This window comes from Diabrotica virgifera, chromosome 8 (genome assembly GCF_917563875.1).
Source record: "Diabrotica virgifera virgifera chromosome 8, PGI_DIABVI_V3a".
In the NCBI taxonomy this organism is placed as follows: Eukaryota; Metazoa; Arthropoda; class Insecta; order Coleoptera; family Chrysomelidae; genus Diabrotica; species Diabrotica virgifera.
This window is the reverse complement of record NC_065450.1, coordinates 8,361,144-8,383,272: the sequence shown is the minus strand read 5'-3', so window position 1 is coordinate 8,383,272 and position 22,129 is coordinate 8,361,144. Positions and strand designations below refer to the sequence as shown.

The 22,129-nt window shown below is 34.7% G+C and overlaps 1 protein-coding gene across 1 annotated transcript in view; it reads left to right on the top strand.

The window, feature by feature from the left end:
* Positions 1 to 22,129, top strand: part of LOC114340025 (uncharacterized) — a 130,401-nt gene that overhangs the window by 37,601 nt on the left and 70,671 nt on the right. Inside the window, exon 2 of the mRNA XM_050659906.1 lies at positions 19,732 to 20,065. Coding sequence (XP_050515863.1) covers positions 19,732 to 20,065 — 334 coding nt within the window. The remainder of the gene's footprint in view (positions 1 to 19,731; positions 20,066 to 22,129) is intronic.

The window sequence follows — 22,129 nt, the reverse complement described above, 5'->3', positions numbered from 1 at the left end:
ACGTAGGCCACATTCGTCGTAATTGTAAGAAGATCGTACAGCCGTCGGAAAACTAGAGCGGGTCGACACCAAGGGGCAACTGCCGACCTCGAGAACTACAGCCCCCATAATAACTGTCAACCTTACGTCCTCCGGTGGAATCCACAACTTATACATCGAAGGTCGTATCAGTAATAGATGTAGATCATTTTTGGTGGATACAGGTGCAACGAGAACTATCGAACGTCCAGATGTAGTACGAGACCATAATAAATTATAACCTGCAACAGTAAAGCTTAGAACAGCGACTGGTGAGCTAATTAATACATATGGCGAGGCTAATATGTCAGTATCCATTGGCCAGACCACAGTTGAACATCAAGTATTAATTGCCGAGATCTCCGACGAATTCATATTGGGGATGGACGTACTAAGGAAAGTGGGGGCAATATTGGATTTTCAAAATGGAGTTCTCAAGATCAATGGTGAAGAGTTGCCCTTTCACGACGACAAAGAAGATGTCATCCGCTTACTTACTACATGCGACGTAACCATACCCGGTAATAGTGAGAAAATTCTGATGACCATGCTTGATGGACACTGCCGAGAGGGAAGTTTAAGGATGGTCGAAGATGTGGATAATGTCGAGTTCCTAACGGCGAAAACTTTGGTAAAAGTTCGAGATGTGATCCCTGTAAGAGTTATGAATTTAAGGGAAACTGCTATCAAGTTAAGTAGAGGAGCTTTGATCGGGCAGTGTGTTCCCGTGGCTTCAATTTGCTCTGTGAATACCAATGAGAAATCATCGAAGGCGAAGTATCCAAAGGAGCTTGTTGAGATGATTATTGAAAGATGCCAAGATCTTGATCATGAACGAACGGAAAAAGTGACGTCTATACTGATAGAGTATCAAGATGTTTTTGCTATTGACACGAAGGATAAGGGCAAAACAAGCATAGTAACGCATAAAATAAATACCGGAGACGCTCAGCCAATCAGACAACGGCCTAGACGACTTCCATTTGCGAAAAGAGATGAAGCCGAAGAGATTATTAAGGATATGGACAAACAAGGGGTAATTGAACCATCTAACAGTCCATGGACATCACCAGTAGTTCTGGTAAAGAAGAAAGATGGTTCAACGCGTTTTTGTATCGACTACCGCCAGCTCAATGCGGTAACAAAAAAAGATAGTTATCCTTTGCCCAGAATAGACGATACATTGGATACTCTCTCCGGTTCTCGTTGGTTTTCCACACTCGATTTAAAAAGTGGATATTGGCAAGTAGACATGGAGCCAGCCGATCGGGAGAAAACCGCATTTTCAATAGGATCAGGGCTTTGGCAGTTTACGGCTATGCCGTTTGGTTTATGTAATGCCCCTGCCACATTTGAAAGATTAATGGAGGCAGTTTTAAGAGGTCTAACATGGAAAACATTCCTGGTTTACTTGGATGATGTAATTGTGGTTGGAAGGTCCTTTGAGGAACATGCCAAGAATCTAATAGAAGTCTTTCAACGATTAAGGGCAGCGAACTTGAAGTTAAGTCCGAAGAAATGTCACATGTTTCGACGAGAAGTTAAGTATTTGGGACATATTGTATCGAGTAATGGTGTAACAGCTGATCCTGAAAAGATTGAAGTAATTAAAGATTGGCAAGTACCAAAAGATAAACATGAAATTAGAAGTTTCCTTGGCCTATGTACATATTACCGACGATTTGTCAAAGGATTTGCCAATATCTCCAAGCCCCTAACAAAGTTGACGGAGGAGGGCAAAGAATATACATGGAGTGAGGAGTGTCAAAAAGCTTTCGAACAACTACAAAGGGCTCTGATCAGTGCACCGATATTAAGCTACCCGGGACAGGCAGGAAAATTTGTTTTGGATACCGATGCTAGCAACAGTGCCATAGGAGCTGTTCTCTCACAAATCCAGGATGGACAGGAAAAAGTCATCGCTTATTTCAGCAAAGTCCTGTCGAAACCAGAAAGAAACTATTGCGTTACCAGAAGAGAACTGCTGGGTGTAGTGAAGGCTTGCGAACATTTCCATAAATACTTGTACGGCAGAAAGTTCCTTCTTCGAACAGATCACGCTGCTCTAAAATGGCTCATACAATTCCGTAATCCAGAGGGCCAGATGGCAAGATGGTTAGAACGACTGCAAGAATATGATTATGAGATAGAACACAGGGCCGGAAGAGTTCATTCAAATGCTGATGCCCTTTCGAGACGACCATGCAGTGCAAATTGTAATCACTGTGCCAAATTAGAGGAACGATTTTGCCCCGTGAGACGAACCACCGTAGTTAATGAGCAATGGCAGCCCCAACAGTTACAAAACGCCCAAGAAGATGATCCATGTATAAAAAGAGTATTGGATTGGATGCAGCAAGGTGAAAGACCTAGTTGGCAGGACATTAGTACATGTAGTCCAGAAGTCAAGGCCTACTGGAGCCAATGGAATTGCCTGGTACTAAAAGATGATCTTCTGTACAGAACCTTTGAGAACGATTATGGTACAGAATCTAAGCTGCAGTTGACTGTACCTAAAAGTAAAGTGTCAGAAGTATTGCGTCAGTTGCATGACGGTACATTAGGTGGACACTTTGGTATTACGAAGACTCTGCAAAAGGTTCGAGAACGGTTCTATTGGGTGAACTGTAAAGATGATGTAAGAAGATGGTGCCGGAAATGTGAACTGTGTGCATCCGGTAATGGTCCAGTTGGTAAAAAGAGAGCACCCATGAGACAGTACAATGTTGGAAGTCCTATGGAAAGAGTAGCAATCGACATTGCAGGTCCATTTCCAGAAACCGATGCTGGAAATAAATACATTCTGGTAGCCATGGACTATTTTACGAAATGGACCGAGGCCTATGCATTACCGAATCAAGAAGCTGCTACCGTTGCAGAAGTACTTGTTAAAGAATTCTTCAGCCGATTTGGTGTTCCCTTGGAGATCCACTCCGACCAAGGGCGAAACTTTGAGTCAGCTCTTTTCCAAAACGTTTGTAAATTGATTGGTGCCAATAAGACCAGAACAACACCCCTGCATCCTCAATCAGATGGAATGGTCGAGAGGATGAACCGAACGATGGGTAAACACTTGTCCAAAGTTGTATCTGAACATCAGCGAGATTGGGACCAACACATTCATTTATTCCTGATGGCCTACCGCTCGGCCGTGAATGAAACTACAGGTCAAACACCAACCTGCCTGATGTTGGGTCGTGAAGTTCGTTTGCCCTGCGACCTAGAGTTTGGCTGCAGACCTTCCGAGGAATATGTTGCAGGCGAAGAATACGTAGACCGCCTGAAGTTACGAATGAACAACATTCATGAACTTGCCCGACAACACATCCAGATAGCCAGTGACAGAATAAAAGATCAACATGATTCTCGCTGCAAGAATGAAAGCTTCGAAGTAGGTGATCTTGTCTGGCTTTATAATCCACAACGTCGTCGAGGCCTGTGTCCTAAACTGCAAAGACAATGGGAAGGTCCGTATGAAGTTAAGAAGAAAATAAATGACGTAATATACAGAATTAAGAAGTTACCAAACGGTAAACCAAAAGTTATTCACATAAATCGTCTTGCACCATATGCTGGCTCAAATGAAGCAGAGGAAGCCCGAGTCCTCCAACAGGAGATGAAAGATGCACCACAGCCAAGTTTTAAGGAATTTATGTCAAATTACGCAGAAAGAATGAGTGCTAGATTCGGCGTGACCACAGAAGTTCAGCAAGATCTGTTTGGTGTTCCAGAAAACGTCTCTCTAGCCCACTGTGTTGCCCAAGACCTCGAGATGACTAAAGGAATCTCGTCCGTATTCAATAGAAAGTTCGGCCGCCTGGACGAGTTAAGGAATCAACAACCTAAAATTGGAAGAGTATTGCGATTGGAAGATGGTCCTCGATCTTTGCTGTATATAGTGACCAGGAAGTCTTATACGGACACGCCAAGCTACGAGAACATATGGCGTGCTCTAACTAATTTGAAGAAAATCGTGTGTAATTATGACATCAAAGATTTGGCTATACCAAAAATAGGCCATGCAGTAGAAAATCTGGATTGGAAGATTGTGAGAAGCATGCCTGAAGTGATCTTCAGAGAAACTGGCGTACGAATTACTGTGTGTTGCATGAACCCGAAGATGTCATACCCTTCAAAGACAGTAGACTGCTATTTCTTCTTGAAGGGTGTATGCAGAGCTGGAGAGTCGTGTAGATTCCGCCATCCTGGGCCTTCATCTAGAGTTGCTGATCGGGACGCTCAGATCTTAAGAGGGGAGCAGTGTAACAAAAGAGAAATCTTGGCCGACCGCCGTATAACAGTAAACACCTCGAGAATGACGTCATCGAATGATCTAGGCCTCGGCGGAAAGGAGGAGGAACTTCTCGAACGTACGACCCGTAGGCGGAACACGCTGATAGCTAGAGATGGGCGTCGATTGTTCCAGAATAACAACTGGGTATAAATACGGGCATATTTGTAAATAAAGTTTAGTCTTAAGCTAAAGTTTGTAAAGTAAACTTGTATAAATAAATAATAAAGTCGTATATAAATACCCGAACGCTCGTTTATTACACTACTTTTGCAAAATGTCAAAATCATATACTATTTTTACACGCAATAACTGGCTGTGATACTGTAACAAAATGCTACTTTGCAGTAGTATTTGTAAAACAAAAATGATGAAATGAGTGAAGGAGGACAGATGATGAACTGATAATAGAAGTATGGGGAGACAGAGGCAAACTAAATAGAATTGGCTAGCAAGAAATGCAAGAGAACGACTTGACACTCAAGGATGGGTACGGCTCGTTTGCATGCCTGTCGAAGAACAGTAGCTTAAACTAAAGAGGGATGATGACTAGAACCAGAAATATGAATATAAAAAGAGAGGCTTATAAAATAGATAGAATAAATAATAATATAATAAAAATAGAAAAATATAAGAGATAAATAAAATAGACTAAATTGCGGGCGCCAGAATATCGGGATTGACCAACCTCCCAGGTATCTTACACTGCTGTAAAATATTCAATAAATTAAATCAATAAAGTCAAAAGTGAGGGAAAAGAAACAAAAAATAATTGATATGCAAAAACAAATTAATATTTATTAAATATAACTACTTAGATTTTAACAACCTCTGAGTTAGGAAAAATACAAACTACAGTAGGAAAAATGAAAGAATACCCATGAACGAACATATAAAACACGCTGTATTTTCCTGTCACCGAGTCACAACGAAAATTTTCCAGTGCAAGTACATGTAATAATTATTGTTACATGTACTTGCACTGGACAATTTTCTTTGTGATACGGTGACAGGAAAATACAGCGTGTTTTATATGTTCGTTCATGGGTATTCTTTCATTTTTCCGACTGTATGTAACTCTAAAATGACAATGGGAAATAATTACCTATCTGAAGATAAATATGAAAATATAAATCTGAAAACTATGATTACATTAGTACTGGAGTAGCTCTTATATGGAGCGTACCCCCAACTTACATTTAGGTTAAACAACAACCTTCACCAAATAATCGTACGATTGTAATACGTACAGCAATGTTAAATATTACAGGAAAATGACTAATCAAAATACCTACCTAAAATAAACAATATAAATATATAACTCAATGAGTTGGATGGCCAACCAGCCTATTTGAACCGACGTAGTCCTGGATGCAAAGATCCTTTTTCTGACTCTTGGTTCCTAAATTGAAAGAGTGAAACTAAAAGCTATCCTGAGGGGATAGTGATTAGGGATTGAATTTAATTTAATATGCAAATGAAGTTAAGTTACGCAAGCAAATTTATGAATTTAAATTACAAAGAACAAACTAATAATATTAAAATATATGGTTATCAAAAGAGAAAAAAAATGAGGACAAGCCTAATAATAATGCTAAAAAAACAATAAATGTAAGGAACTACTGTATGGAAAAAAGAGTTATTTGGGCCCAAATTATCTCCTTTTACATATAGTCATACAGGTGTAGGAAAGCTATTAAATTATATGTAGGTGATATTAAGAGATAAAAAAAATGAATACAAAATAAATATAGTCACGGTATATGACAGTGAATCAGGTAAATGTTCTGGATATTAATAAAAATGTGTAAAATGGTATCGGCGAATAACTATTGCACTGTAAATATATATGTTCCCAAACAAACCCACTAGACCAGATATGGCTCCCAAGAGTGTTCCTCACAGCGTACACCGAAAACCCTTATCGGTGAAGTTACCACAAAGGTGGTGCTAACTGCCAGCTAAGTTGCCCTCCTGGAGGTGCAAAAACTTCCTTATAAAAACTGGAGACTGGAGACTGGAGACCTTAGGCTTGCCTCTTGTGACTTCAGAGGGTTGGAGGTGGTTCCGCTCGGTGTTCTGAGAGTCTTATTTAAGCTTCATGGAAGGGCGAAGAATCCTCATAAACACATCTGTAATTTTAGTCTCCTTGGTTCACCAAACTTTCAATAACATAATTATCATATATTTAAATATATACAAAATATTGAACACTGAAACTTTTTAAAACGTAAATCATACGAGGAACTTCGCCCTTTCCTTAACCACACTCTAACCTTAAGTGCCAATTTCCAATCCTTTTCCGCTAGCCAAAAGCCAGACGTCAAGTTATTTCTTAGGTTCACCGCTAGAGCGCTACCAACTTTACGCCATTAAAGTTCCCAATATATTGTTCCCAATATATCCCCAAAAGATATATAATATATTAATTAGATATTGTTTTTAAGTATACTTCGATAAAACGGGTTTAAAAGTAAAAATGAAATACCTATAAAGATAATTAGAAGTTAACGGAACGTTACAATACGACATCTGCATTTTTCAGGAGGGGTAAAACGACTGTTTTTAAAATGTTTGAAAAACAAGATTTACTTGAATGTGCTGAAGTTTTTAAAAAAACTAATTCAACTCCACAAGAAGTTATTTCCAACGGAATTAGCTTTCTTCTCTTTATGTATGGAGCGCCTAAGAAGACTACGTGCTTAGATAAGTTTCGATATGCATGTTTTTTAAAAGTACTCGAAACAAAAAACAAGTGCAGTTATCTTGTCTTCCTCCAACCTCAGCGGCTGCTCATCAACAACTTTTTCGGGTATATTACCAAGTTCAAGTGTGGCTTGGTTATCAGCTAGATCCAAAAGACTGGGGATGGAAATTAGTCGACAGTTCATTAGAACCAATTCAAACTTTACTCCCCCCTGCGCCGGGAAAACTCCTGAACACAATTCTTTGCAACTGTAAAAAGGGATGTAGCGCTAAATGTGGTTGCAAAAAAGTTGGACTGTTTTGTTCGGTAGCATGCACTAATTGTCAAAACCGGTTGCTCCAATGTTGAATCACCAACAATAATTGAGGATTCATTTGACTCTATCGAGGAGCCATGCGATGTGTCATTATTGGGACAATTTACTTGCACCCAGGATGAACAAGAAGAAGAAGAAGAACAAGAAGAAGAAGAAGAACTAGAAGAGGAAGAAGAACAATGAGAAGAAGAACAAGGGAAGCAGAAGTATTAGAAAATTATGAACCAGTTTGATAAATTTCCCTTTTTTTTAATTTATACCGCTTTATATAAAGTTTAATCATTTTTAACCCTTGCCAATATCAATTATTAAATAGCTTTAAATTAAACAGAATCATAACAGATCTGTGGAATAGGCCTACTGGGGAAACCACGTTAAAAAAACGCGCTTACACTACCTCAAAGGTGGTGTGGAAACGTGTGCGCATATTATGACGATTACCACTTTTTGAATCGTTATATCTCAAAAACGGTGGCTCCCAGGAAAAAAAGTAATAAGTCATTTTCTATAGATAATTATCTAATATACATTTTTTGTTAGCACTAATTTTACCATAAAACTTACCGTTTTGCTGAAAATCGCTAAAAACCATATTTGGTGACCTTTGACCCCGCGTAAAATTTTTAGCAGGGGTCGGATTTATGAGAACTTTTTAGATTTTATTTATGATGGTATTTTTAACAATCCTGCCAATTTTCAGCTTGATGGTAATTTTTGTAGCCTCGGATGCGTAAGTTGACCGGAGTATATACCGAACGTCATTTTAACGAGGATGGATGGCAGTTATTTTTCGCTACAGCAATGCCTATACCTATATCCCTGTGGTAAAACGGTATGGGGCAAAAAACAAAATTGCTTTCTCTTGTGTTTTTTTCTTGTTATTCTTTTAAGTATATTTTTGTAAAAAAAAATATTTTTGACTTTAAAATGTAATATTTCGATAGTACATTTAACCTGGAAAAATTTTCCTGTAGACGTGTTTGTTCCAAACGTGCATAGAACTCACCACAAATTCACCCTGTGCCTAGAGACTAATTCACCCCTTTCTCAAAAACGCACCCATTTAAATGGTAGCACTCGGCGGGTTTTTCAAATTTAGAGGTCCGTTGACCATATGAGATAATAAAATCCCATTAACGTTGTAGTTCCTTTTAGCTCTCTTATTTTGAACATAATCAATAGCCTACTTCTATAAAACATTTTATTCTTTGTACTTTATATTATAACATAAACTTAATTAAAACGCAAAAATTTCGAATTGTGACACTAATCTTTTGCGATTAAACTTTGCAATTCAGAAATATTCACATTTTACTTTAAAAAATTCATAACATTTATTATAAGGCTGAAAGATTGAAACCGATCCCATTGTCTTAAGAAACGTGAGAAATATACTATAAGAATTTCAGAGAAAAATATAAAAACGGAACAGAGTTGTAGCGTGTTAAACGCAAAAAGATGTAATTTAGTTTTTTTTTTCATTTTTAGGGTAAAATTGCGATTTTGACTATGTTCCCCCACATAAAATTCAAAATAAATCTCATTCTTGTTTTCAGCACCATAAAAAAACATGAAGTATGACCAAAATTACCCATTCACTACACCGCGGTCATTATCTCGAGAAATAAGCGTTTTTTGGGGAAGTGGCACTCGTCTTTAAAGTAACATAACTTTTTTCCCATTGCATACTTTCACTTGAAATTTTCCAAAATCTTCTTCATCACTTATGTTTTAATATTGTGTTCGTTAAAATTATAAACTAAAAAGTTTGTCGCTCAACTATTTTAAGTAAACATGAAACAAACGAAATCTGACGACAAAATGTTTAAAAATTAACAACTCCACTTTTAATCTTTTTATTTCCTTCGGGCTTTCATTGTTATGCAAATACTTCAAAGATGATACAATAAAACATTCAATAGAAAATATTTTCAGGAACCAAAGATATAGCGACTTAAAGTTGAAAGAAAATCAACATTTATTTTTCAATAAAAATAAAAATGTATACCATTTTTATTCAGTTGCAATGCGAAGCCAAAACTGTCTTAATTTTTACCTAGATCAGAGAGTGCAGCCAGCACTCTTATCGACGATTTCACCTCTTGTTAGAGGTTCATCAGAGACTGCATAGGCTGCTTTCTCTGGTCCAGGTAAAAATTTTCGACATATTAATCCCCCATTGCAACTGACGAGAAGGTAGTAGATGCGTAGCGGCATCTGCTAAATAAAAGACTAAGTTTTTCAACCTAATGAAAATATTTGTAAATTAAATATTTTTAAAAGATTTTTAATTGAAAAACTTATTGGCCCATTTTCCTGGTGACACCTTGTCTTCACTGCAGCATCCATTTGGCTTGCATATTTTAGAAGCCTTGGAGGTGTCACCAGGAAGATGGGCCAATAAGTTTTTCAATTAAAAATCTTTTAAAATTGTTTAATTTACACATATTTCCATTAGGTTGAAAAACTTAGTCTTTTAGTCATTAATTTTTCACATTATTGCTTAAAATTTGGTTTTTGAATATGCTCCACCAATTCTAGATAAAAATAAACTTCATATTCGGATTCAGTGACCTCAAAACATAAAAAATAACCAAAATTCGTCATTCACCTGAAAGTTGATTTTCGTGGTCTGGGGTTGCTGCCGCTCGCCTATAGGTTTATAACGTTCTCCATCGTTTTTAGACTTTCAATCGCCAGTTCGTCCTGTTGTTGCATTGTTTCTTTTCTATATTTCTTTCTCTCAGCTCTTTGTCCATTCATTTCTTCTTCTCCTAGTGCCGTCTCCCCTATTGGTTGGCTATAATCAAATAACCATTGCAAATTCGCCTCTATCTTCTGCTTCTCTTAAAAGTAATCTGTGTGTTTAACCAGGTCCAGTTGCGACTCTTTTTCTGCAAGGATGTTTGTCGTCTACCAGGACCTCTTTTTCCTTCGATTTAATCCTTCATCATCAGATGCAGCAACTGTTATTTATTATTTCTAAGTATGTGCCCCAAATTAAAATGCTATCTTTCGGGTGCTCAAAAGTTCTCTGTCTCTTCATTTAGTTCGTAATACGCCGCAGCCGCCCGGTCCGAAACAAGAATGACGTAACCGCAAATTTTGTCAATTCCTGTTTATTGCATAATTACTGTCGCATACAAAAGCGACAGAACTCTAACTATGTGCTGAGCCACTACGGGGTAGTAGCGTCGTTATTGAAATACGCACCATTTTAGACCTTGGTTCAGATGAATAATGATGCAACTGTAAATAGGGCTGAAAATGAGGGAACTAAATTAAGATAATGAAATTCGGACCAATAGGGATGAAAATAAAAGCCATCGCTCTAAGAATATATGTACGGCGAGTCTACCCCAAAATCCCGACAGCCAAAATCTCGACAGCCACAATCCCGACGGCCAAAATCCCGACACGCCAGAATACCGACAGGCCAAAATCCCGACAGGCCAGAATCCCGACCGGTTTGATAAGTTTCTTTTTAACATATAATTACATTTAGTTCTTGTTTTTTGTTTATGGCCATCTGTTTTTAATTTTTGTTACTTAACCAAATATAGTGGTCTGAATTTTTACTTATGCTAGAATTGTTGCATGTCGGGATTATGGCCTGTCGGGATTCTGGCCTGTCGGGATTCTGGCGTGTCGGTGTTTTGGCCGTCGGGATTTTGGCTGTCGAGATTTTGGCTGTCGGGATTTTGGACGGCACCGATGTACGGCATACTAAATATTTAAAAATAGTTTTATTGTACAGAAAAAACTGAAGATTAAGAATGACACAATTGTGGATAGGGTTGAAAATGGGGGGATTAAATTAAGATAATGAAATTCGAACCAATAGAGATGTAACTAAAAGCCATAATTTTTGAATAAACGCCATACCGATGTTCCGGAGGGTTACTCTTTATTTATTCACTCTTTTAAATATTTAGAAAGTTTTAGATGAAGAATGACGCAACTGTAAAAAGAGATGAAAATGGGGGTATTAAATTAAGATAATGAAATTCGCACCAACAGGGATAAAAATAAAAGCCATCATTGTAAGAATAAACGCCATACCCATGCTCCTGGACGATTACTCCTCATTTAATCTCTATTTGAAATATTTAAAAATCGTTTTTTTACCCTCCTTTGAAAATCGGCTTTTTGCAGTTACGTCATACTTATTCCGTACCGGCGATATGATGATGTGATATGATTCATTTTCTCCAAATTTTTCTCGGTCTACCTCGTTTTCTAGCTGCCCTTTTTTCTGGTAGTGCAGCCGATATGTGAAACAACTGTGCATTTAATAATAGAAGTATATAATTTGGACCACATATACTACACATATAAAGGTTCAAATTTTGATATGAGGTCATCTCAGATTTTGCCTTTTACAAAAATTGCGGGCATTCAAAATTGCGGCTATACATATGTGACTAATAGCACGATAACTTTTGAACAAGACGTTAGATTTCAACCAAATTTAGTATATAGGTTCCTTTTTGATGTATAGGATCGACGTCTTGAACGGGTAGAACCGTTTTAACAAGAGTTGTGTTTTTCCTGGTTTTTATGTAAAAATTTATTGTTTTTTTTTTCAATTCTTTCACCCTGTATGTATTAATTTTCCAAAAAGTTAATACCGCCATTGAAAAGAGCGTAAACATATTTTTTAGGAAATATTTTGAACTTTTTAGTTTTATTAATTACCATTTAATAAATGCATAACGTATCTTCACATGTACCTATGTGCGGTAGTTTCGTGCAAATATTATAAAAATTATTGTGCATTTAATGGTAGAAGCATATAATTTGGACAACATATACTACACATATAATGGTTCAAATTTTGATATGAGGCCATCTCAGTTTTGGTTCCTTTTACAAAAATGGCGGGCATTCAAAATGGCGACTACACATATATGACTAATAGCGCGATAACTTTTAAACGAAAAGTTCCATTTCAGCCAAATTTGGCATCAAGTTTCTTTTTTTGATAAATAAGATTAAGATCTTGAACCGGAAGAATCGCTTTACCAGAAGTTATGTTTTTGCCGTTTTTTTTTATGTAAATATATGTTGTTCCTTTTTCAGTTCTTTAACCCTGTATATATTAATTTTTCAAAAACGTAATACAGCCACTGAAAAGAGTGTAAAAATATTTTTTATGAAATATTTGAACTTTTTAGTTATGATAATTACCATTTAATAAATGCATAACGTATATTCACATGTACCTTTGGGCAGCAGATTCATTTTGAATGCCCGCCATTTTTGTAAAAGACAAAATCTAAGATGGCTTCACATTTAAATTTAAATCTTTGTATGTGTAGTATGTGTGGTCCAAATTATATGCTTTTACCATTAAATGCACAATAATTCTTATATTATTATTTGCACGAATCTGCCGCACATAGGTACGTGTAGATACGTTATGCATTTATTAAATGGTAATTAAAATAACGAAAGAGCTGAAAATATTTCCCAAAAAAATGTTTTTACGCTCTTTTCAACGCCGATATTACCTTTTTGAAAAATTAATATATACAGGGTGAAAGAATTGAAAAAATAAACAACATATTTTTACAAAAAATTCAGGAAAAACACAATTTCTGGTAAACCAATTCTTCCGGTTCAAGAGCTCAATCTTATACATGAAAAAAAGGACCTATATATTAAATTTGGTTGAAATCGGACCTTTCGTTTAAAAGTTATTGTGCTATTAGTCACATATGTATAGTCGCCAATTTGAATGCCCGCTATTTTTGTAAAACGTAAAATCTGAGATGGTCTCATATGTAAATTTGAACCTTTGTATGTGCAGTATATGTGGTCGAAATTATATGCTTCTACCGTTAAATGCACAATAATTCTTATAAAATGTGCACAAATCTGCCGCACATAGGTACATGTGAAGATAAGTTAAGAATTTATTACAAGGTAATTAACATAACTAAAAAGTTCAAAATATTTCCTAAAAAGTATTTTTATGCTCTCTTCAATGCCGATATTAATTTTTTTAAGTTAATATATACAGGGTGAAAGAATTGAAAAAAAAAACACCACTTTTTACATAAAAAATCAGGAAAAACACAACTTCTGGTAAATGGATTCTTCCGGTTCAGGGGCTTGATCTTATACATCAAAAAAAGAATCCATATAACAAATTTGGTTGAAGTCGGACTTTTCGTTTAAAAACTATCGTGCTATTAGTCACATATGTATCGTCGCCATTTTGAATGCCCGCCATTTTTGTAAAAGGTCAAATCTGAAAACGCCGTATCTGCAGAGACATCACAATCAAGTAAAATCGATTTTAGTTTAAGAATTCGTATATATTTACACAGGATACGGCATAAGACGCTGTGTGTTTAATATGTTTTTGCTTAACTTACGTCATTTTTAGTAAGCAAATAAGATAGGTATGCACATTTGGGTTAGAAAGAAGTAAAAATTTCATTTTTTCAGATTATTGCAGATACGGCGTTTTTGCTAAGCACGGCAGAAATGGCCTCATATCTAATTTTGAACCTTTATATGTGTAGTATATGTGGTGCAAATTATATGCTTCTATCATTAAATGATCAATTCTTATAATATTTGCACGAATCTGCCGCACTATGGTTGCCGTTGTTGTTTTCCGTTGGTATTCCTTGTTCATCCATTCTTTGTGCATGTCTGAAGTAGATAAGTTTTTTTGTCGATAAGTCATCTGTGGCTGGTCGTTTGATTCCCGTTTTATCTCCAATGCATTCCTTGTTGTTCCTTGCTCTTCTATTCCTGTTGCTGTTCTTAAAAATCCATTTCTATTGCTCTCAGCGTTGCTAATCTTTTTTCTTTCAATAGCCATACCTAGCAGCTGTACAGAGTGAAACTTTTCACTATAGTCGCATGTACCATGTTTTTATTTCCTTTGCTGATGAATGGGTCCCATAAAATATTCTTTAATATTGTGATATCTTTTCTACCTACAGTATTTCTATGACTTTGTCTATGGCTACCGTATGGCTTTGTCGCATGTTCCATGGTACCAAAAATGGATACCTAGATACTGACGTAGTAGTAGGGATTTATCGTAGTCAGACTGTTTATTATAAAATCTATTTGTTATCTATCAATGCATAAATATTCGATCTCTTGGACCCCATATACCATACTCTTTAACTAATTTTCGTACCATAGGCCAAATAATTTAAATAGTCATAATCTTGAGCTATTCTTACTTAACTATCTGCAAAGTTGAGTGTGTATACTACAGTGTTATTCAGTGATATCTTTATTGTTCTGAATTTTTGTTTCTATCTTTTTAAAAGTACTTTCGAGGTATAATTAAAGTGAAGTGTTGGACAGACAATATCTTTGCTTCAATCCCTTTGATGTTACAAATCCGTTTGTTATTTGTATCCCTGTTTTATTTTCAATGCGTTAATTATTTACTTTGACGACTTATTAATTCTATACAGGGTGCAACAAAAATACAGGTCATAAATTAAACCACATATTTTGGGACCAAAATAGTTCGAACGGACCTAACTTACCTTAGTACAAATATGCACATAAAAAAAGTTACAGCCCTTTGAAATTACAAAATAAAAATCGATTTTTTCGAATATATCAAAAACTCTTAGAGATTTTTTATTGAAAATAGACGTGTGGCATTCTTATGGCAGGAGCATCTTAAAGAAAAATTATAGTGAAATTTGTGCACCCCATAAAAATTTTAGGGGGTTTTGTTCCCTTAAACCCCCCCAAACTTTTGTGTACGTTCCAATTATATTATTATTATGGTACCATTAGTTCAATTCAATGTTTCTAAAACTTTATTGGCTCTTGGTATTTTTTCGATAAGGCAGTTTTTATCGAGTTGCGGCTACTTTTTTAATATGTTTACATAAAGATTTTATGGGGGTGTTGTTCCTTTAAACCCCCCAAATGGTTGTGTCCGTTCCAATTAAACTATTGCGATACCATTAGTTAAACACAGTGTTTTTAAAACTTTTTTGCTTCTTTGTATTTTTTCTACAAGGCACCTTTTATCGAGATGTGGCTTCTTTTTTAATATGGTTCAAAATATACCTAAAAATGTAAATCATAAATAAATTTTCCTATTATTACTAAGTCTCCATCTTCGTACTTAACCATATACAAATATGTGGTAGATCTGACAAATATTCAAAATATCTCGATAAAAACTGACTTTTCGAAAAAGTCCTAATAAGCAAAAAAGTTTTTAAACAGTGTGTTTAACTAATGGTACTACAATAATAATTTAATTGGAACATACACAAAAGTTTGGGGGGGTTTAAAGGAACAAAACACCCATAAAATTTTTATGGGGTGTCTAAATTTTACTATAATTTTTTTTTAAATACTAATGCCATAAAAATGCCATAAAAATGCCACATGTCCATTTTCAAAAAAAAAATCTCTAATAGTTCTCGATATATTCGAAAGAATCGATTTTCATTTTGTAACTTCAAAGGGCTGTACCTTTTTTTATGTGCAAATTATGTACTAAGGTAAGTTAGGTTCAACCGAACTATTTTTGGTCCCAGAATATGTGATTAAATTTATGACCTGTATTTTCGTTACACCCTGTATTAATATCCATGCTATATCGTGCTATATGAATCGACCAGTATGAAATTCAATTTGTTCTTCTGCTTCAGAATCTAACTATTATTCCTTCTCGATTCGATTCTGCACAACCTTCTCATATTTCTATTCATAGATCCGGTTACAGCTATTCCTCGGTAATTTTCACAATTCGTTTTATCTTCCTTTTTATGTATAATACTAAGATATTCAGCCCTGTGATGTAACAAACCCGTTATACATAACGTGTACACGTTATGTTAACATAACGTTTGATTATAACAGCCTGTATAACGTGTTGCCAAAAATTAGATGTGATGTATCATGTTTTTAACGTGCACGTTATCCAGCATGTTATTTTCAAAACGTTAAAGTATCGTCTTGCGCGACAAGAATAACAGTATACAGAAATTGAATACGTTAGAGGAAGACAGACATAAACATGCAGCGTGCGGCGAAGTACGCATCTTGTTCATCAGTTCATCGCACTTGCACATCTGGGGCCGGATTACGTACACTCGATACGCATCGTATCCGCCATGTTTTACTGTAGCGCCTTATGGGAAAACATGGTGGATACGATGCGTATCGAGTGTACGTAATCCGGGCCCTGGCCTGGCCCTGGGCCTGGCACCAAAACCAAGATGTTATTTGAAATTCCCAGCCCTCGACCCGTGAGGTGTTTTTTCTATTGTGCGTTGTGCAGTTTATTTAATTTTTGTTTGTCGTGTTGTTTCAAGGATTGAAATAAACAACAAAACGAACATTCAAATGGATTTACCGAATCTGGCCAAACTGGTCTCTTATAGTCTGTATGTTTTCTTCATTTATATGAATAAAATGTTTTTGTTTACAAATAACATAACCTCAAAAATAATACACTATTTCTAAAAAATAACTTTACAGACCTTCTAATAGCATCATCTAATTATTTTAATAACCCTACGTTTACAATCTGACAAAATTCTGGACTAAATTGTCCATTTATTATATTTATTTATTCTTTATACTACACGTTATTTTATACCAAGAGGTTAAATAGGTGGCGTTAAGTTGAACCTGTTATGTTACCAGATAACGGCTACACGTTATGAGATAACGCTTTTGAGAAACGTTATCTGTCATACATCACATCAATTTGTAGAATTTAACGTAAATGCAGGATAACGTGCATGTTATTTATAACGTGTTTGATACATCACAGGTCAGAATAAATATAGTGTTTTCTATTCCATAGGAATTTCGCATCCTTTATACATTCTTGAAATAGTTGCCCGAGATGTTCGTATAATTTTTTCGTTTTGTTCTTAAACAACTCTCCGGGCATATCTCTTGGTCAAGTCCCTTTGTTGCTCTTTACCTGTTTACATACATTTTTTTAATTTCTTCTGTTCTTAATCATATTGTCGAGTGTGCTATTAAAATTCTGTCTTGGGTTTGGTTTATAAGTTCTTGAAATTCGACTCTATTCCCTTACAAAAGTACTTTGAGATACTCTTCCGAGTCTTCAGGTTTTATGCTCCATATCATGTCTCTATTCTTTTCTTTTCACAATTTTTTTTATCAATTTTCAGCAAGAATTTTAATATGTATTTATATTATCCTAGTTTATAGAAACTTAATATTATGTTGAATAAACTATATTTCTACTTCTTATAGGTAGACGTATTTACTGGAGAAACGCGTACATTCAGAAGACTACTGGAAGATTCCTGCACGTTAGCACAAGCGCTACCTAATTTTGGACTAAAACCCAACACAATTGTTTCAACTCCCATCTTAAAGTTTAGGAAACGACTCACCCATTCCTATGTCAACCATCCATTTTGGTCCAAGTGTGTGGATTTTACGGCCCTTCTTATTTAGGGTCTGATTTTCGTTCTCGTTCCCAAAACTCCCAAAAACTTCGAAAATTTAAGTCCGACCTTTACGGCTTCTAATAATACTGATACCTTTCCAACGCATGTCTAATTTTGAAAATCGGTTATACCATTCAAAAGTTACCGAGCTCAGAAATATGACTCAGTTTCTATTTAAAAAAGGGAAAATGTTTGTGGATATGTAACTATGTATGTAAACTGTGACTGGAAAAGTTAAACCGATCTAATTTTTTTTTCTGTGTTTGAAGGGGGTGTCAGGGCCGATTCAGAATCGGTGTAGTTTGTGACTTTTGACCACCCATAAGTCAGCTAAACGCTGTGAGCTCGTACGTAGAGGGGATATTTATAAATTTGTGACCGCCAGTAGTGTCAAGTCTGTAAACGTTTACCGGAAATTTGACATAAATGTCAAAGTGATTAATTTAAAATTAAAATTAAAAACATTAATTATAAAAAATATTAGTTGATCAAAGCTGTGGTATATATTTTTACCTTAAATATACTTACGTTTTAAATGCTGAATTTGCGTTATTTAATGTTCTGTAATATGTAATTATAAATTAATCTTGGCGCCATCTACATGATAATTGTGAAAGTATCCGAAGTAAGAAATTAATATTTCATCAATAGAACGTCAAAATGATTAGCAAAATCTTAAAAAAATCTATTACAATTTAATTACTTTTTAGCGTTGTAAATATTAAGCGATAACAATTAAATAATAAATTTAAAAATTACCGGTGAAAGTTGAATTAGTAACCGCTAGGAGCGACACCAGCGAGGCTCAGAGCGTATTGGACGTGGTAGGTACAAAACGGCATATTTTTGGGGGTATATATCTTCGGTTCAAGAAGAGACAGGAGAAACGCAAATACACCAAACCAATAGTGTTGAGTTAAGCTTTCAAATGGTTTGCAAGACGTCACAATCAGACATACACACAGCTCAGTATAGCTGAAAAACAGAAAAAATAAACTTTGAAAATTTGGTTTTTCGACAACTACTCAAAATTTCAACCTACTAGTTGCGCCAATAACTGAGCGTTTGTAGAAGAACTCTAGACGAATCTGACGGTGTATACCTCATGTCCGGGAAAATTCGAATTTTTAAGTTATAGGCTTCATAAATATGATCAAATCTATTATCAATGGAAAAAAGGGTTTTTCAAGCTCAATAATTCCTGTAATAGCTTCAGTTATCATACTTGACCTTAGATGCATCAGAGTAGTAACTTGTCCATACGTTTCAAACTCATGTTTAGTGATCAAAATCGATTAACCCGTTTAGAAGGTATTATGCTACAAAATTAAAATACAATTAACGATTATTCCCGAAATGGTTTATGTAGTTGTAGTGGTTACCGCTAAATTTGATCTGGCAACGGAAAAATTCGAATTTATTTACCGGCCATCCCAATATTTTTTTTCAATGTATTTCCAATAGAAAAAAATCTAGTGTACATTCAATGGACACTAGATCATTTGGGAGGTAGTGCGACAAAGGCGACCATTTATAAAACTTAACGTGTAATCAAGAAACATTGCATTCAACTTCATACGTTTAATTTATAAATTACTTTGAAAAACTCCTGATACAAGAATAAAAAACCGCTAAACGCCGTAAAATGAGTGGCGCATACATCATATTCCAGCTACAAAAGATCTGATATGAATATAACGTGGCGCGAAAATGTATTTTCATTTTGATGCAAAACAAAATATAGTTTTATATTAAAATATTTTTCCATATCATTTGCTAAATTTGAAGTAAACGCTCCACAAAAGAGTTTCAAAATTCAAACTGTATCGAAGTTAATCTTTTGTGACGCGTTTTACTTCAAATTGAGCAAATATTATGGAAAAATCTTTTAAAATAAAACAAAAATTTTCCTTTAACCAATAATATGTTGAATAAACCATATTTCTACTTCTTATAGGTAGACGTATTTACTGGAGAAACGCGTACATTCAGAAGACTACTGGAAGATTCCTGCACGTTAGCACAAGCGCTACGTAATTTTGGACTTAAACCCAACACAATTGTTTCAATATGTAGTGAGAACAACGTGAGGTTCTATGAAGCGGTTTTAGCTTCTCTGTACGTCGGAGCTACGATAGCACCCATTAATCATGTGTACACGGAAGATGAGTTAAGACATGCACTTACACTTTATCAGCCAGAGATTGTATTTTGCTCGAAAACAACTATTAACAAGTTTTTGAACTTTCAGAAGGAATTTAGTTTTATTAAAAAACTGATTATAATTTATGGTAGGTCACTTTAATTTTTAATTAACTGTTAGTTGATTAGTAGTTTTTTTGTATTTAGTTACTGTTTAGTATTTAGTAAAGGGTGATTCATTTAGAGGTACTTTTTCAAAAAGAAAAAACAGTGGAAAAAATTAATTTTATTTGAAAATTTTATTTGAAAATCTATTACCAGAGAACGGCAGTTCTCGCCAGTGGCGCACAATACCCCTACATGCGACACTATCTACAGGGTGAGGCAGATAAAGGGCCTATTAGAAATATCTCGAGAACTAAAGGTAAGACAATCATGAAAATTGGAATATAGGGGTTTTGAGGTATGAACTATTTAATGAAAATATTTTCATCTATTTGCTACTTCCGGTTATACCGGAAGTTGCTTATAACTTCCTTTTTTTAAATGGGAAACCCTGTATATTTTTACATTTGTAGATTTTGCTCGATGTCTTCTTTCTTAAAATATGAGGTTTTGTAGTATTATACAGGGTAGTTTAAAAGATAATTACGGTTGTTTATAAATTTTGTAGCAAACTTCACACCCTGTAGAATTGCACTGATTTGATATCAAAAACTCCATTTATATTCAAGTGATTTTTAATATAGTATCTTATTATTAAAAATTATTAATATAGCGAAATGTTTAATTTTAGTATACAGGGTTGGTCTAAACTCGGAATGAATATTATCTGAGTTTTCTTAAATGGAACAACTTGTATTTTAGTATTGTAATGAAATGATATTTTGTAGTACTTTTTTATTTCTTAAGCATTCCCTATACCTTACTGCTTTAATTTGTAAGTTATTCGTAGTTCTTTAAGCCAAACATTAATTGCAACAAAAATTAAGTAAAATTTTATTAGGTTTGCCGTAAAAATATTCAATTATAAATAATTTTTCGAAAATAAACACATATTAATCTCGACTGACCCTTAATTTATTAATACTGGTTGATATATCAAAATACCTACGTAGGTAGTTAAGATTGTCGGTGTGTTTAATATTAATAAAAACATACAATATTCTATCTAGCTGGCTATGACTGACAATAAATATGCTTAAACATTTGCTTTGCTTAAAAATTCTACTATTTTTGAAATTTCAGTTGCTTTGCTACCATTACTAATATGAATTTTTCTAATGAGGAACTGATTCAGATGTTTTTTTGTTCTAGGAGAGTATAACAAATAAAAATGTGCTACAAGCAATAAGAATTTATCATCAGCAATTCCATGATAGATGACAACCAAAAAGAGAAACTTTTCAAAATTTACTAGAGCGGTTTCAACATTTAGATTACGAGAAATCTGATCGAACAAAAACTATTTTAAATGATTAAAATGAATTAAATATTAGTGTCACTAAGAATCTGCATATTAGTATGAACGTTCTCGTAATCTAAGTGTCTAGTACGTCAGAACTATTCTACATCGTAAACTTTGAAAAGTTTCTCTTCTAAACTTTAAAAAGTTTCTTTTCTTGTCTGTCGTCTATCAGGGAGTTGCAGATGATAAATTTGTATTGCTAGTAGTACATTTTTGTTATACTTACTCTCCTAGAACAAAAACTTTACTAATCAGTCCCCATTCCAAAATTTTAGATTAGTAATGGTAACAAAGCAACTGGAACTATAAAAATAATATAATATCTAATGTTTAATCGAGTTTAGTGTCAAAGAGTCAAAGCCGTAGCCAACTGGGTACAATATGGTTTGTTTTTATTAATATTTTATGCACCAACAATCGTAACAACGTAGGCATCTTGGTATCTCATCCAATATTAATAAATTAAGGATCATTCTAGATTAACATGTACTTATTTTCAAAAAAATATTTATGATTGAACATTTTCACGGCAAACCTAATAAAATTTCACGTAATTTTTGTTGCAATTAATGTTTGGCTTAAAGAACTACGAATACCTTACAAATTAAAGCAGTTAGGTATAGGGAATGCTTAATAAATAAAAAAGTACTATAAAATATAATTTCATTACAATACTAAAATACAGGGAGTTCTATTTAAGAAAACTCAGATAATACTAATTCCTAGTTTCGACCAACCCTGTATA